The 13721-nt window shown below is 47.9% G+C and overlaps 2 protein-coding genes across 3 annotated transcripts; both read right to left on the bottom strand.

Annotated features, from left to right (window-relative positions):
- Nucleotides 1–1068: 1068 nt before the first annotated feature.
- E1B28_005134 (uncharacterized protein) lies at nucleotides 1069–2249 on the bottom strand (the record flags this gene model as incomplete). 2 transcript variants are annotated; one of them, XM_043149679.1, is made up of 3 exons in its annotated part: nucleotides 2174–2249; nucleotides 1370–2097; nucleotides 1069–1309 (listed from the first exon to the last, which is right to left on the bottom strand). In XM_043149679.1, exons 2-3 carry the CDS (start codon nucleotides 2059–2061, stop codon nucleotides 1069–1071), a joined length of 933 nt encoding a protein of 310 aa, XP_043014286.1. In that variant the 5' UTR covers nucleotides 2062–2097; nucleotides 2174–2249. The 2 variants fall into 2 exon arrangements, with proteins under 2 accessions (XP_043014286.1, XP_043014285.1); XM_043149678.1 differs by lacking the exon at nucleotides 2174–2249 and having other exon boundaries at nucleotides 1370–2165.
- A 516-nt stretch (nucleotides 2250–2765) lies between these two features.
- On the bottom strand, nucleotides 2766–3968 carry E1B28_005133 (uncharacterized protein; the record flags this gene model as incomplete). Its single annotated transcript, XM_043149677.1, has 3 exons — nucleotides 3397–3968; nucleotides 3013–3341; nucleotides 2766–2948 (listed from the first exon to the last, which is right to left on the bottom strand). Exons 1-3 carry the CDS (start codon nucleotides 3554–3556, stop codon nucleotides 2766–2768), a joined length of 672 nt encoding a protein of 223 aa, XP_043014284.1. The 5' UTR covers nucleotides 3557–3968.
- Nucleotides 3969–13721: the final 9753 nt, after the last annotated feature.

Below are 13721 nucleotides of genomic sequence, written 5' to 3'. Positions count from 1 at the left end.
TGCTGAGCCCCCGAGAAAAGTGAGAGGAGATAGAAGTGACTGGCCACAAAATTTTGAAGGTGTAAAATCGGGCCGTTCGAGAGGGGACTCACCAACATTTGCAACCCGGATGGAGGCCGTCCAACCATGATGGAACGGTCCAGTACCGCTTCGCTTCCAGATCCTTTTTGCAAGCTTGGGTAGAGTTTGGGTAGAGTTGTGGCCAGAATTCACCATACTCGCCGGGCAAGGAAATCAGAAGTCGGCCCCTGGGGTAGCCCAAGTTGTGGAACATTTCCAATGCTACCACTGGCACTGGCGCGTGGTAGCATAGGAACTTTGAACGGTGGCTGAGCAGGCTCAGATGTGTTTTCTTTTTTTTTTTGAAGGCCGGGCACAGCTCATGGTACTACTAGTTCGCCTCCTGCCATATGAATTGATGATTCAGGTTGGCGTAAAATAGAGTTTCTTCAAGGAGCAATCTGAGTTGAGTAGTATGGACCTATTTCCTATTCACTTGCGGCAACCCCGAAGAGCTTTTTCTAGTTATAATTATGTCGATTTTAGCAGAGTTGTTGGGAACACTTTCTTGTTGCGGTTGGCCCAGAATACCAAGGACTTCGAGATTTAACTAGAGATTCGAAGCTTGGAGGTGAGCAAGCATTCTGCGTAGGAGATGGAGATGAGAGGTAGACAGACACTAAGACAAGAAATGAGTGGAAAGCGTGGGAAATCGTCCATGTTCCGGAGACTCACACGACAAAACGCCGAGGAGCCCGAAATCAATGGTGGCCTGTTCAAAGGCCGCGAGCTGGAGACTTGTTAACGTACTACGTATTCCTCCTTTAATTACTTTCCACCATATATTTGCATCAGGTCCCTCATCCATCGTTGCCTCTCCAGCACATTCCTAGGTGACCAGACCCTCTGTTACAAAGAGCGGTCTCCCGAGATATGTGCTTTCCGAATCTTTTTCACACAAGTGAACTTGAACACTGTGTTGTCAAGAAGTTCTACCCAAAATGATAATGAATGTACTTTACAAGCGCGATCCCCCCACGTACATATGTCGTCCGATCTACCAAACTACTAGATGTGATCGAGCCACTCAGTGATAACCTTCATATACTTCTCCCTCTCTTCCCACATCGGGGTGTGGCTCGACTCCGAAAATGTGTACCACTTAGTCTTGGCCTTCGTGACCTTCCAAAAGTAGGCCTCGCAAACAAAGTCCTGTGCCATGTCGTATCTACCGTTGATCACGAACGTGGGGACTGTGACCTCTTTCAGGCGGTCATCGATTGACCATCCAGCGATAGCACCGGTAAACCTTACGAGTAGTAGGAACGGATAAGTCGGGGTGGACAAAAAAGGAACACCGAACGCTTACATGTTGATGCTCACAGTCGGATCGCCACCCTCCCCAGTCTCCTTGTCTCCAAAGATCTGATCCAAGACACCAAACGTAACCTCCTTCGGGACTGGCGAAACTCGGCACCCATGAACTGCATGGAGCTTCTCCAACGCAGCTCGGTACTTAACCGGATCACCAAACCCAGCCGCCATCCCAGCGTTGATGGATGGATCACCGAGTGCCCCGACGAGCTGCATAGTACTCATTCCCCAGAGTTTCGTCTGGGAAAGCGTATCGGTCAAAACCATGCTCTTCAGCCCCTTGGGATGCAACCTCACTTCGGTTTCCGAAGCAAGCATCCCACCCCAGCTGTGGCCGAGAAGGTCATACTCGTTGATTTTGAGGTGGGTGATAAGGTTGGTCAGCTCGTTCACGAACAGGTCGACTGTGAAGAATTCTTTCGGTTTCTCGCGGAGATGAGTCGATTTGCCGTTCCCGACCTGGTCATAGAACAGCACGGGGCGTGAATACGGGGCGAGGGAGAGGTCTGAGATGGGGAGGAGGTAGTCGTGGGACATTCCAGGGCCTCCGTGTAACACGAGGAGAGGGCGCTTCGTCGAGCCCTTGAGCGAGCCAAAGAGCTTGTAGTAGGTTTTAAGGGTCTCCCCATTGACGACGTAGGGAACGTGGCCTTCTGTGAAAGTAGCGTTGGGAGAGGTAGCAGACATGATGATCTGTGTTAGAGGCCTTGTGGATTTCGCGGACTGAGGGAGGAGTCGATGAAGAAATGAGAATGCCATCGACGGTAGCGAAAGCGAAGTGAAGGGAAACCGTGCTCACCAATTTAGCTATATAGCAGTCAGCTGGACGACACGAGCAGCCTGTCAGTTGTTTAAATATTCACCAGGTATTTGGCTATATAGCAGTCAGCTGGGACGAGCAGCCTGTCAGTGGTTTAAATATTCGTCCTTCCATATCACATCACACGGCGCAGCAGCGTCTTCGAACTCGTAATTGTCACTTCTGTAATGATAACAGTGAGATGATGAATCATGATTTTTCTTGCCGCCCCTTTTTTTGTCGTAACATCAATCATGACTGAAAGTTCGAAACAGAAAAATGCTCAAATTTAGACTACAACTCCAGAAAGGTGAACTGAATCGAACTGTCTCATAGAAACACCTCGTGAAGATGAATCAGGATGTTATGAATTGCCATCAAATTTCCGAGGTTCTCACCGTTTAACGGCATCCCCTTGACCTGCCAAAAATCCAACAAGCAATCATTAATCCCAGGAGAACATGAAACCTCGAAAGTTGTAAACTCCCCCGAGCGGCATAAAAATTCCTTCAGCTTCACCGTGCCGGAAGAGTCTTCCTTGAGTACGAGTCGGTCGGCATACAGCGAACGTCGCCGAGGTGGGGCGGCCCATTTACCAGAAACACCCGCAAGGGGGGAAAAGCTCGTCAGCCATATCCAGTTCCCATATGTCAATCGTAACATCGTCCATACGAATAGCAGGGTTATGAGACATATTTACCGGCGGAGTCGAAATCCAAAGCGCACACCGTTCCATCCCGTAATCCAGGTTTCTGAACTGAACAACGGTCGAGACCTGCCCGCATCGTTGAATCATTAGTGAAGGCGGAAAGAAAAAACGCAAGAGACAAGTGCTGTACATTCGGTGTGGCCAGTATATGTCGATCGTCCGGGTAGATCACACCTTCGGGAGAGTAATAACTGCGATCATCCTCAGACATGGCTCGTTGAGGACTCTGAAGATCTGCCTGGAGTACGACATGCGCAAAACTTGATATCGGAGGAAATGTAGGGCTACCGGTGAAGTCAACCTTGTCGAGGCCGAGATAAGTGCTGGCGCGACGCGTTGGAAGCGAGGCTGACATGCTTTGTTGGGCGGTGCCACCGATACCTGAAAGCAAGAGAATAACAGAGACGGTGGAAGATAATATCCCGCCAATGCAAGCCGACAAGTAAACGAGGTTCTCTGCTGCAAGATGGACTTGAACTATCAAAAACAATATTGCTACTACGGGAACGCATACCTTTTTTGCGTGACGGCCGAGGGACATAGGCCTCAATTTCCACGTCGTCTGTCGATCCTCCTTCAGAAGGAAGTAAAGCGTAGCGTGGTCCCCTGCTCATGTCTTCAGGTTTCGAAGGAGTTGAGTTTGAATTTTGAATTTTGAATCCTGGTTGTGACATGTCAGAAATCTGGTACGTGACTGGAAAACAATCGGGACCTATCGTGGGTCAGGAGGACCCAGAATACCCCTCATAGCCTCAGCGCTGAGCGACATGTGCTGGTTTCCCGATCGAACTGGCAGATCCGATGACAGGGACTAGAATTTCCTTTTCAGCTGGAGGTACCAGATCTGAAGGAGAGTCCGAAAAATCTCGCGAGAATCTCCTTTTGTGGTTAATAGTCATTGCGGGCACAATCTTTTTGCAAGTGTTGGAAACGACCGTAAGGGAGATCAAGGGCACAACTGTTCCCAGCAGAACATGTTTCTCCACTTCAACTGGAGGACACTCCCAGCCACTTTCGCTTTCCTGAGCCTAGTCAATCTACTCTTTGCAATATGGCGTTTGAAGCTCGATTGGGCCCAAGCTCTACAATCATCCCGTGAGATTTCAACCTTCTGTGCGTTGTGTTTGAGCTTTCATCCGCTGTATCTGATAATGAGACATATGGTAGCTTACCGCGGACATGATTATCCTAGGGCCATCCCTTCAGCCGATTCCCTCCAATCAGTGTTATTGACCGTTGAGGAGTCCAGACATTATCAGTAAATTCATGCATTTTGTTTAAACCGAAGACGTCGCGACGTCTCTCTCAAATCAAAGTTTAAACTTTTTTTGAGCGACCTCTTAAGAACCCACTGCAAAAAAAAATATTGTTATTAGCTTTGAAGCCTGTAGATTGTAGTAGTGTCTTATGTCTCAATCTCAATCATGCTCTCAAAATTTCAACTCAATCTCAATCTCAATCTCAAAATTCAACTCAAATCTCAATCTCCAAAAATTCAACTCAAATTTCAATATCTCTAAAACTCAATTCAATCTCAACTTGACATGAAAGATTGAGAATATGAAGGTGGTTAGATATTTAAAGTTCAAATAATTGAGAGTAAGTAGTATAGTCTATACTAGAGTCAATGGTTATTATAGAGAGCAAAGGTAAGGTTATTAGTATTGCTTGTATTTAAGCAAGGGTGAGATGAAGGTAATGTTAGCTGTTTTGATTGTGTTACACCTGCGCACACGCCATATCACGGACTTGTAAAAATTTGCTAAGTACTTGGTGTGGGAGAATTTTTATAAGTCCGTGATGTGGCGTGCGCGCAGGTGTAACACAATCAAAACAGCTAACATTACCTTCATCTCACCCTTGCTTAAATACAAGCAATACTAATAACCTTACCTTTGCTCTCTATAATAACCATTGACTCTAGTATAGACTATACTACTTACTCTCAATTATTTGAACTTTAAATATCTAACCACCTTCATATTCTCAATCTTTCATGTCAAGTTGAGATTGAATTGAGTTTTAGAGATATTGAAATTTGAGTTGAATTTTTGGAGATTGAGATTTGAGTTGAATTTTGAGATTGAGATTGAGATTGAGTTGAAATTTTGAGAGCATGATTGAGATTGAGACATAAGACACTACTACAATCTACAGGCTTCAAAGCTAATAACAATATTTTTTTTTTGCAGTGGGTTCTTAAGAGGTCGCTCAAAAAAAGTTTAAACTTTGATTTGAGAGAGACGTCGCGACGTCTTTGGTTTAAACAAAATGCATGAAACGTCAGACATTATCCAGTTGCTGGATATGAATCGGACCCGCAGTGGGAAGCCTTAGGGGGAAAACCTTGGGGCTATGTACGCTTGAAAACAGACGGAAATCACACACAATTCCACGACACCAACAAGCTGTCTGGGAAGCGAAGGATGTTCGTTGTCACCATGTTCCACGAACTACACTGCTTGCGGCTTCTTAACCTTGCCTTTGACGAGAGCAACGCCGTAGGTGAAGGTCACATTACGCACTGCTTGAATTACCTCAGGCAGATGGCGCTTTGCGATTCGGATTTGACGCTTGAGTCCCACAATTGGGAAGAGCGGTACGGCGGCGGAGGCGGTGATCGTCAAGGAGCAACCCATGTTTGTCGAGATTGGACGCAGGTTGTCGATTTTGTCGAAGACAACTGGAATGAATGGGAACACGAAAAGAATATGTAGTACTACATGGTGTATGTGGGCCAGCGAAGGCCGCTGGCATGTACGAGTCCGAGGTCACGACGGATGTAAGTGCATCTATCAGACAGCGGCCTGCAAAGACTGAGAAGGGAAATTACCTTGAAGCGAAAGGTCGCGTGTTGAAGAGAGTGACTGTGAACGAGGCGTCACTGGAACGTCACTGCGATAAAGCGTTAGGTGTTATCTTATCTGCGGGATAAAAAGGGAAGTAAATTCGCACAGTTAAGCGGACCAAAAAACAACCTCGTCGCGGGTTGAGCGATCCCGTGACCTACTATCTATATTCGGAAAGATCCGATTCAATGATCATCAGAAAAAACCTCCTTTGTTAATTAACAGTAATTAACAGTAATTAACAGTAATTGGATGTTAATTGATACTAATGAATTTTAATTGATGTTAATTGATAATTGGTGATAATTCGCACTAATTGGTAGTTGAGTTTCTGCATAAGTTATCACACAAATGAAGGGGAAAGGGTTTAATCATATTAGAACACAGTGTAGTAGGAATTTCTATCACTGAATGCATTTACAAAGAAACAAGAACACTGATCTAAAACAGTGCTAGAAGTCCATTCAGAAGGTACGACAGGACCGAACTTAGGATATAAGTGAACACTTCGTCTGAACGACCAGACCGGAACAATGCTAGCATCTCGGTAACCGCTGTCTGCATCAGCCGAAGGGGTTATTTTGTAGAGGCCATGAGCCATTTCAGGTCTGCGAGGGAACGTAGTAAACCATTCAACGTAAGCAAGGTGGTCTGCTACATATTCCTGCTCGTCCGCCTGGAAGAGCATGTCCTTCTGGCTCTCTGAAAGTGAAAACAGTACGCGAACGCGGCCCACCCGATACCCTGTATAATGAGTCAGTCCACGAAACTTGGATGAAGGTAGAACCAAGTGAACAAACCTTTAACTCCGAGCGCCTGCCCATCTTTGACATTAACCAAAACAGTATCGAAACGACCAGGAACGATGTGTCCACGCTTATTCTTACGGGAAGGGTTGACGTGGGCGCTGTCTACCACAACAGAACCGTGTGTCTTTGTATTGTATATGTCAGGGGTTGTCCACTTGACGCGGTGCCAAACAGGAACACGTGCAAAAGGGATGTATAGATTTTGAGACTCCCGAATGAGGACTCGTGTCGAGAGGGTGGGAGCACGAATGCTAGTAACATAACGTGCCAATGCCTCCTTGAAGTGGATGGCACCATAGGCAGTTGCAAGCACCTCGAAGCTAACAGCCTTTCTGGTAGGATGTCGCGTCATCTTCAGAGTGCGTTCGAAAGTCACTCCAGGTGTTATATCGTATAAAATAGGGGGGGTTTGTGGTGCCCAACAACTTGTGTTGGATGTACTTGATATGGCGGTGCAGTTTTTCGCGTCGGTCCAACCAAAGCACCATCTGAGGGAGTTCGTCACGATGGTTAGTTGCACGGTAGGCATTTTTGGCGAGGTCGATGTGTAGTCGCTCCGTATATTCGGTGTTGTAATTGTCTGCAGTACCGAAATTCTGGATATGGACGTCATAGTGCTGGCATCCATGCAGCTTGGGGATCTTGAAGCTGGTGGATACTCCGAGCTCAACGAAGATGTCCTTATTGATGTGGAAACGGGAAAGGGCCTGTTTGAGAAGTTTGAGCGAGTCGGTAGTATGAAGAGGGTACTGGGCAAGGTAGACGAAATCTAACATGCCCCGAACAGCCCCACATAGGCGAGACGAAGAAGAGGCACCAGGAAGTCGAACATCGATAATAAGGCCTAAAAGTAGTCGGCCGATCATCTGGTGCTCTGTTCCAGTGACGCGAGAAAGACCGGAGATCCCTCGCATGAAAAGCCGTATGTTGTGATTGGGGGGGAAACCGTCGACATCGAGCATCTATCTCTGCAGCGCCGACAATCTTTATCAACCAAGCGACCAGATGCTTGATGAGTCCTTGATAGAGTTGGTGGAGGATATCTGGAGTGATTGACTGGAAGATGTTGGTATAGGGTAACTCTTTCCAGAACGGTTCCGCAATAGGCTTCATGCCATGTGCTTTACATTGTTTATGGAACTCGGTCGGGCCGTCAGCAATGGTTTCGAGGACATTGAGAGCATCTTGAAGTCCTAGGAAAGGCCCATCCATGCCGTCTTCACCCAGCTGTTCGGGTTCCGTTGGGCAGAGTGCAGGACAGCGGTTGCTTTTGGCTATCGTGGCCAGAGTTTGCTCTGGATAATCGGCGACGTAGACTGCTAGAATAGGGTGACCCCGCCGACATACACCCATCCCATCCGTTACTTCTATACCGTCGAGGCCAGCATCTTTTAAAGGGGATAGGATATGACCCATACAGGTATGGAAAAGATTAGCCAGAGCGCGACGACGAGCCGACTTGTTGCTGATATGGCTGAGCTTGGAGGTAGGGAGATAGGCAAGAAGAACATATGCCCCGCGAGAAGGTTTACGTCGGATTTCCTTTGGTATGTTTCCGATGCTCATGTAAACGGGATAGGCTGTCTTATTCCCAAAGACGGTGAGTTGGGTTTTGTCGGAGGATATGATGAGGGGAATAATCGTAGCGCCTGGATGGGTTTTCTCAACCTCCTTCTACACAGAACAAATGTAAGTCTTTATACTTGAGATACAGGTAGATATATTCAAGAACTCACCTGCGTAGCCCACCACCACCGACCTGTATGCATACTATGGTATAATCTTGTCTGGCATGTACTGTCTGTATAGTGACGTTCGGGGCATACAATAAGATACTGGCTCAGATCAGGGTCCCTCCACAGTGCTTGGATGCATTCTAAGATGTCGCGGTAATAAAATTCGTACGCCTCGCCAGCAACGACAACCTCTTCGCGTTTGAAGGGAGGGCGGCCAGGTAGGTGAGAATCAATGATTTTATTCAGTTCTTGGGTTGTCTTAAACGATAGTCCAAGAGCATCTACAACCTACACAGAAGTATCAATAAAACAGCATTATTAGTAGTAGATAAATGATCGTACCCCAGGGATTTTCAATAATTCGTTGAAAGCATTGGAACTAGGCCCACGTAGCTTCGCCCACCTCCCGACCTCCCAGTCAATTTGTGAGACGAACGGTTGCCAGAATGAGGATCCTGGACCCAGTTCGCGCCTATAACGAATGTCTGCGTTCTCACTGTTTCTATCGGCCAAAGGGCGTCCAGCAGGGCCCGGAAATTGAACTACGAATGGTGGATGGCGTAGTCGATCTTCAATCTTGAATCGTTGCGTTGTTTCAGGGATCGGTGTTCCTTCAAAGTGTGTGCCAGGAAGCCGTTCCTCGACATTCACAACCTCAACCTCTTCGTCGCTCTCTCCCTCTCGGTTTGGTTCCCAATCGTGCTCATACATTGCGTTAACTTCATCCTCATCAAAGTCTTCCAGACCATCTTCTCCTTCTCCATCTTCGATGTCACTGCTATTATCGTTGTCATAATTGTGTGCATGCCAATAAGTATTGTCTTCGTCGTGAGCGTCCTCGCCGGTCAAAGGTTCAGTTACTTGTCCTAAGTCATGCATAGTGTATTCGTTTCCGAAGAAGTCGCCATCAAATGTTGCTGGGTCACTGTCGAAGTCCAAATAACGAAAGTCTTCGAAGTCGTGTATTTCTATATCTGCGGGGGGTTCGATGTCGTCGGAAAAAGGTGGGGGGGGGCGGGAAATCCACTCAGAGAATTTGCATAGCGGATGCACTCGGAGTTCGTCGTTTGATTGAAGTGGTGGTGTAGCCCAGCAGAGGTGAATTCCCCTCCACAACCATCGCAAAAGTCGGGCATTTGGACAGGTCTTTATGTGAAGGCCAGTGTTTGGATATGAAGCCAGCTGACGTCTAGGCGCCTCCCTCCACAGACAGAGGAAGATACCCTAACAACCGACCTCCTAACAGCAGATGTAGGGAGGAAGGTGTTCAACATCGTGGTGGGAGTGAGTTAAGTCAAATAGTAGTAAGTCACGTTGTAACTCACTGTCACGTTGTAACTCACTGTCACTTAGTAACTCACAGTCACAATGTGTCGCAATCGTCACACCTGTTCTCCTCCCACCACCATCATCGCTAACAAACCTCCAACCCTCCCTTCCTAGCTGTAGGATGGGGGGTCATGGGAGCGTTCTAACTGCATTCCTAGCTGTAGGATGGAGTTTCATGGGAGCGTTCTATCTGCATACCTAGCTGTAGGATGGAGATAGACGACGATCGCAGTTGACTCTACGCCTTGCTGTCCCTGGATGGCCAGTTTCCAATCGCTTACTCCTCTGCGATTATTATTCTCCTTACGCTACTCGACTTTCAGGTTCGGCAAATCAGTGATTGTGAAGATCTTGAGTACCCGGGACAGTACCAGCCGCTACAACTACCTTTCAGATCCCAACACACTATCCAATCGCCCCAATATGCCCGTACCTGATAGTCCTCCTCTGTCCGACGAGGTCGACCAGCAGATAGCTTATTGGGATTCAAACGACGTAGTAAGTTCGATTGTGCGCAGTCCTAAGAACAAGTACTAATCATTACCATCGTGCCATAGCCCACATCGCCTGCAATCTTCATCTCCAGTGATGGGGTTCTATTCTCAGTACCTGTTCCGATCGTACACCGAGGCTTTCCACATAGCTACATGTGTAGCTCCAATCCGGAAGCAAGTCTTGTGCTCGCCGAAATGACAGCTCCGAACGATGATGAAAATCAGCGAGTAGGATACAACCTCTTTTTCTTCCGTCAAGAACCGAACAATCCCTTCCCGCCAAATCCTTACATCGAACGATTTCTGCGAGAATTTGCAGAGAGGGAAGCACCGTATCAGGTGTTAACGATACCGGCTTATGCATACGAGCGTCGTCCTTGGCGTGGACCCATTTTTGCGCGATGGGAGGATGCCAATGATGAAAATTGGGTGTGGGGGTTAGAGTGAGTGAATTGATAAGGTGTGTCTCCTTATTGACATCGTCAATATAACGTTATATTCATGGCTACGTATTAGTGACATTCACCAACACTATGAACTGCTGATCAACGTATAATCGCTCAGGAACGGGTTAGGGGACGTATTATTTCATGAAGTTTTGTCTAGGGTATATCACAACGAGAAAGGGACTCGCCAAGTAGCTGCCTATATATGAACTGTCGAATTGATCTACGGAACATACCAGTCTGTCTACACAATACACCTCCCTCCACTAGAACATCCCACCAGTACGATACATCGACATCGGGTCGCATTCGTAATCTTGTGGGTCATTCACACCTCCAAACTGCCGAGTGTCGTATGTTTTACGTTTTGTAGGCGTCCGTGGCTGTTGAGATCCAAACGAATGTCGCTTGTTCGGAGTTGAAGGTTCTGGAAACGTGTCAGTCAGGGTTACGCCAAGTTTGCATCATTCACGTACCGTTATGTGCCCCGTGCTGGCCTGAAGGAGTGTGCAGGAAATTCCAAGGGGTTGGAAATTCGTACGACTCATCTGGGACATCGAGGGCCGCAATTTGGCTTTCCGTAACTTGGGTGAGCGGGATGCCATCCTCAAGAGGCGAACACATAGGGGTTGGGAATTCGTACGACTCGTCTGGGACATCGAGGGCCGCAATTTGGCTTTCCGTAACTTGGGTGAGCGGGATGCCATCCTCAAGAGGCGAATACATAGGGGTTTCTTCCATGACATGTTCACCGACCGCGTCCATGTGTACCATCCAGTTGCCCTCATTGTCAGAGTCAACGATGGGATCACTGTCAGGCTCGATAACGCCCTCGAAACCAATGATGGGATCACTGTCAGGCTCAGTGATGCTCTCGAAGTCGGCAGGAGTGTTCTCTGTTAGGGGTGGGGTCTGCATCGACGGTAGCAACAGTCTGACGATCTAGATAGAAAGTAGTATCATGTACATCGTACGTCGCAATCGGTTATCACTTACGAAGGGCTGGTCGAAACGGGCTGCGTCTATCCCCATCGTTATGAGTGGCTGAGGGTCTCCGTCGCGAGTGGTGCAATTAGGGGGGCAGACTTTTATGTCGATATGTGTATCCGTCGCTCTGCGGAGTACGGTATACAGAGTTCCCTGGGTTGGAGGCATACTGTATAGAAAAGTGGCGAGGCCGGCACTGCCTTATATGGGCGACGCGTCAAAGGTCACATGTCTTATCGTTGGTCTGTCCTCTACCACCACTCCGTCTCTCAAAGTTCTAGTCTGCCATCTACCACCACCACTCTACGTCTCTCAAAATTCCAATTTTTTCCATTCTTCTTTTCAACCGTATTCTTCACCTAGCTGTGGGTGTGAGGATTAGCGTTACCTGATCAACTTGCGAACATCTGTCACTGCAGGCTATCTTGCGCACTCAAGATGATGAGATATACCAACTTCGTACGTATAAAATCACGCTAGCATCGTTTTGCATCGATATTTATGAATCTGACGCGTAATTTGCTTAGAATTCTACCCAATCCAATGTTTCTCTGCATGAGCCAACAGCACGCGTCTACGGCAAGCACACACACTTTGTCGCGAATGGAAGAATGTTCACTGTCATAAGCCGCTTTGCGAAAACCAACCCTTCTCACGTACCAACGTACAACGCCCTTCATTTCTCCGATACGGCGCATCGCTCCTTGGTACACCTCAAGGAGTTCAACTGGATACATCATGCCCATCCGTTCTTACCTCTTGTACCTCAGTGGAATGTGTTCAAAGGCTCGCTTTTTAGCTGCCTTGACCACAAAAACGAATGTTTCCCTTATGTTCGTCAGGCCGCTGGCGGACGTAAGTATTTTCTAGCTAGAGATGTTACGATTGCATGGGACCAGCTGGAGAAACACCTTCGAAAACTGGTCCTCGCTATGCTGGAGGAGGGAAAGCCCGATACGTCCTTGATGGACCCGACAATCTCTCTGTGGTCATACCCAGCATCGTATGGGTACCAGCATGGTTATGAATCGATTGCTGCACTCCAGCAGGCTGCCCAGTGTTCTAGGGATGCCTTCCTACCATTGATTGCAGCAGGAACACTCAGTCTGCTGTGGTTGAGGCGTAAAGAAAGGTTGCATCTCGACTACACTTGGCGAGAACGCTTACAAACCAAAAACGGTATACATCCTGAATGGTTTGGGGCATTTGAGAGATCGTACGCCAATGACAAGGACGTTCTGCGTACAGGTGGTATAATCGATGCTACTCACCGCACCACACCATTGTTGCTGTCGTTTTACCGCCAGCTGAACGTGCCGGTGTGTGTTCACTGGGGAGAGTTGAAGGACTTAGGCACCGTTACCAAGGGGCAGTACAATGAGACTGGAACGACTATTTTGAAAGATGGTGCATGGACGGTTTACCGCCACATATTTGAGAGTTTGGCAGATGTGTTCCCTACCAATGAAGAGTTCTGGAAACTGTTCGCGCGCGTCTACGATAACCCGCATCCCAACCCTGAAGATTCCCTCTCTGTAGTGCCTGTGGCCTCCTCATCTCATCCTCGACAACAGTATGCTCCTTATCAGAGTTACTTCAATGTTCCCAATTCCGATTCGCCCATTGTTGAGAAGAACTCTGGTCAGCGTCCTGGCCAGACTTGGCAGGAATTCTTTGCTCGCCGGGACGGGAGAAATCAGGAGCGACTGGCGTTAGAAACACCTGTACAGAGGCGGTCTCGTGAGAATCGAGAACGAGAGGCTAGCAAATACCACGCACCGGGTCGGAAAGGGGCAGTGTGTTGGTATTGGGATAATCGGAGCGGTTTCCGAGTCAGGACGTGTCTCACTCGAGGGCAAGTAGAGAGTGAGTGGGAACGTCTTTCGGATGCGCAAAAGAGGTACGACGGTTTCTCCAACACCTGGGATCTCTGTAGTGAATTCGGTGAATTTGATCCCGACTCGGACGACGACTGGGAGGAAGATGCACCCCAGGATACGGACGTTGGAGTTGATCCAGAACAGGTGGAGGGAGGTAATGAGCAAGAAGAGGATGAGGATGGGGAGATCGCAGATGGCCCACCCATCATCACAGACACAGAGACCACTTCAGGGGAAGCTCTCAAAGCAATTGGGGGCTATCCAGAAGCAGAAGATGAAGTCACGGCCGACTTCGTACCCATCAGGATG

Source organism: Marasmius oreades, chromosome 2 (assembly GCF_018924745.1).
Source record: "Marasmius oreades isolate 03SP1 chromosome 2, whole genome shotgun sequence".
NCBI lineage: Eukaryota > Fungi > Basidiomycota > Agaricomycetes > Agaricales > Marasmiaceae > Marasmius > Marasmius oreades.
This window is presented reverse-complemented; position numbering and strand designations above follow the sequence as displayed.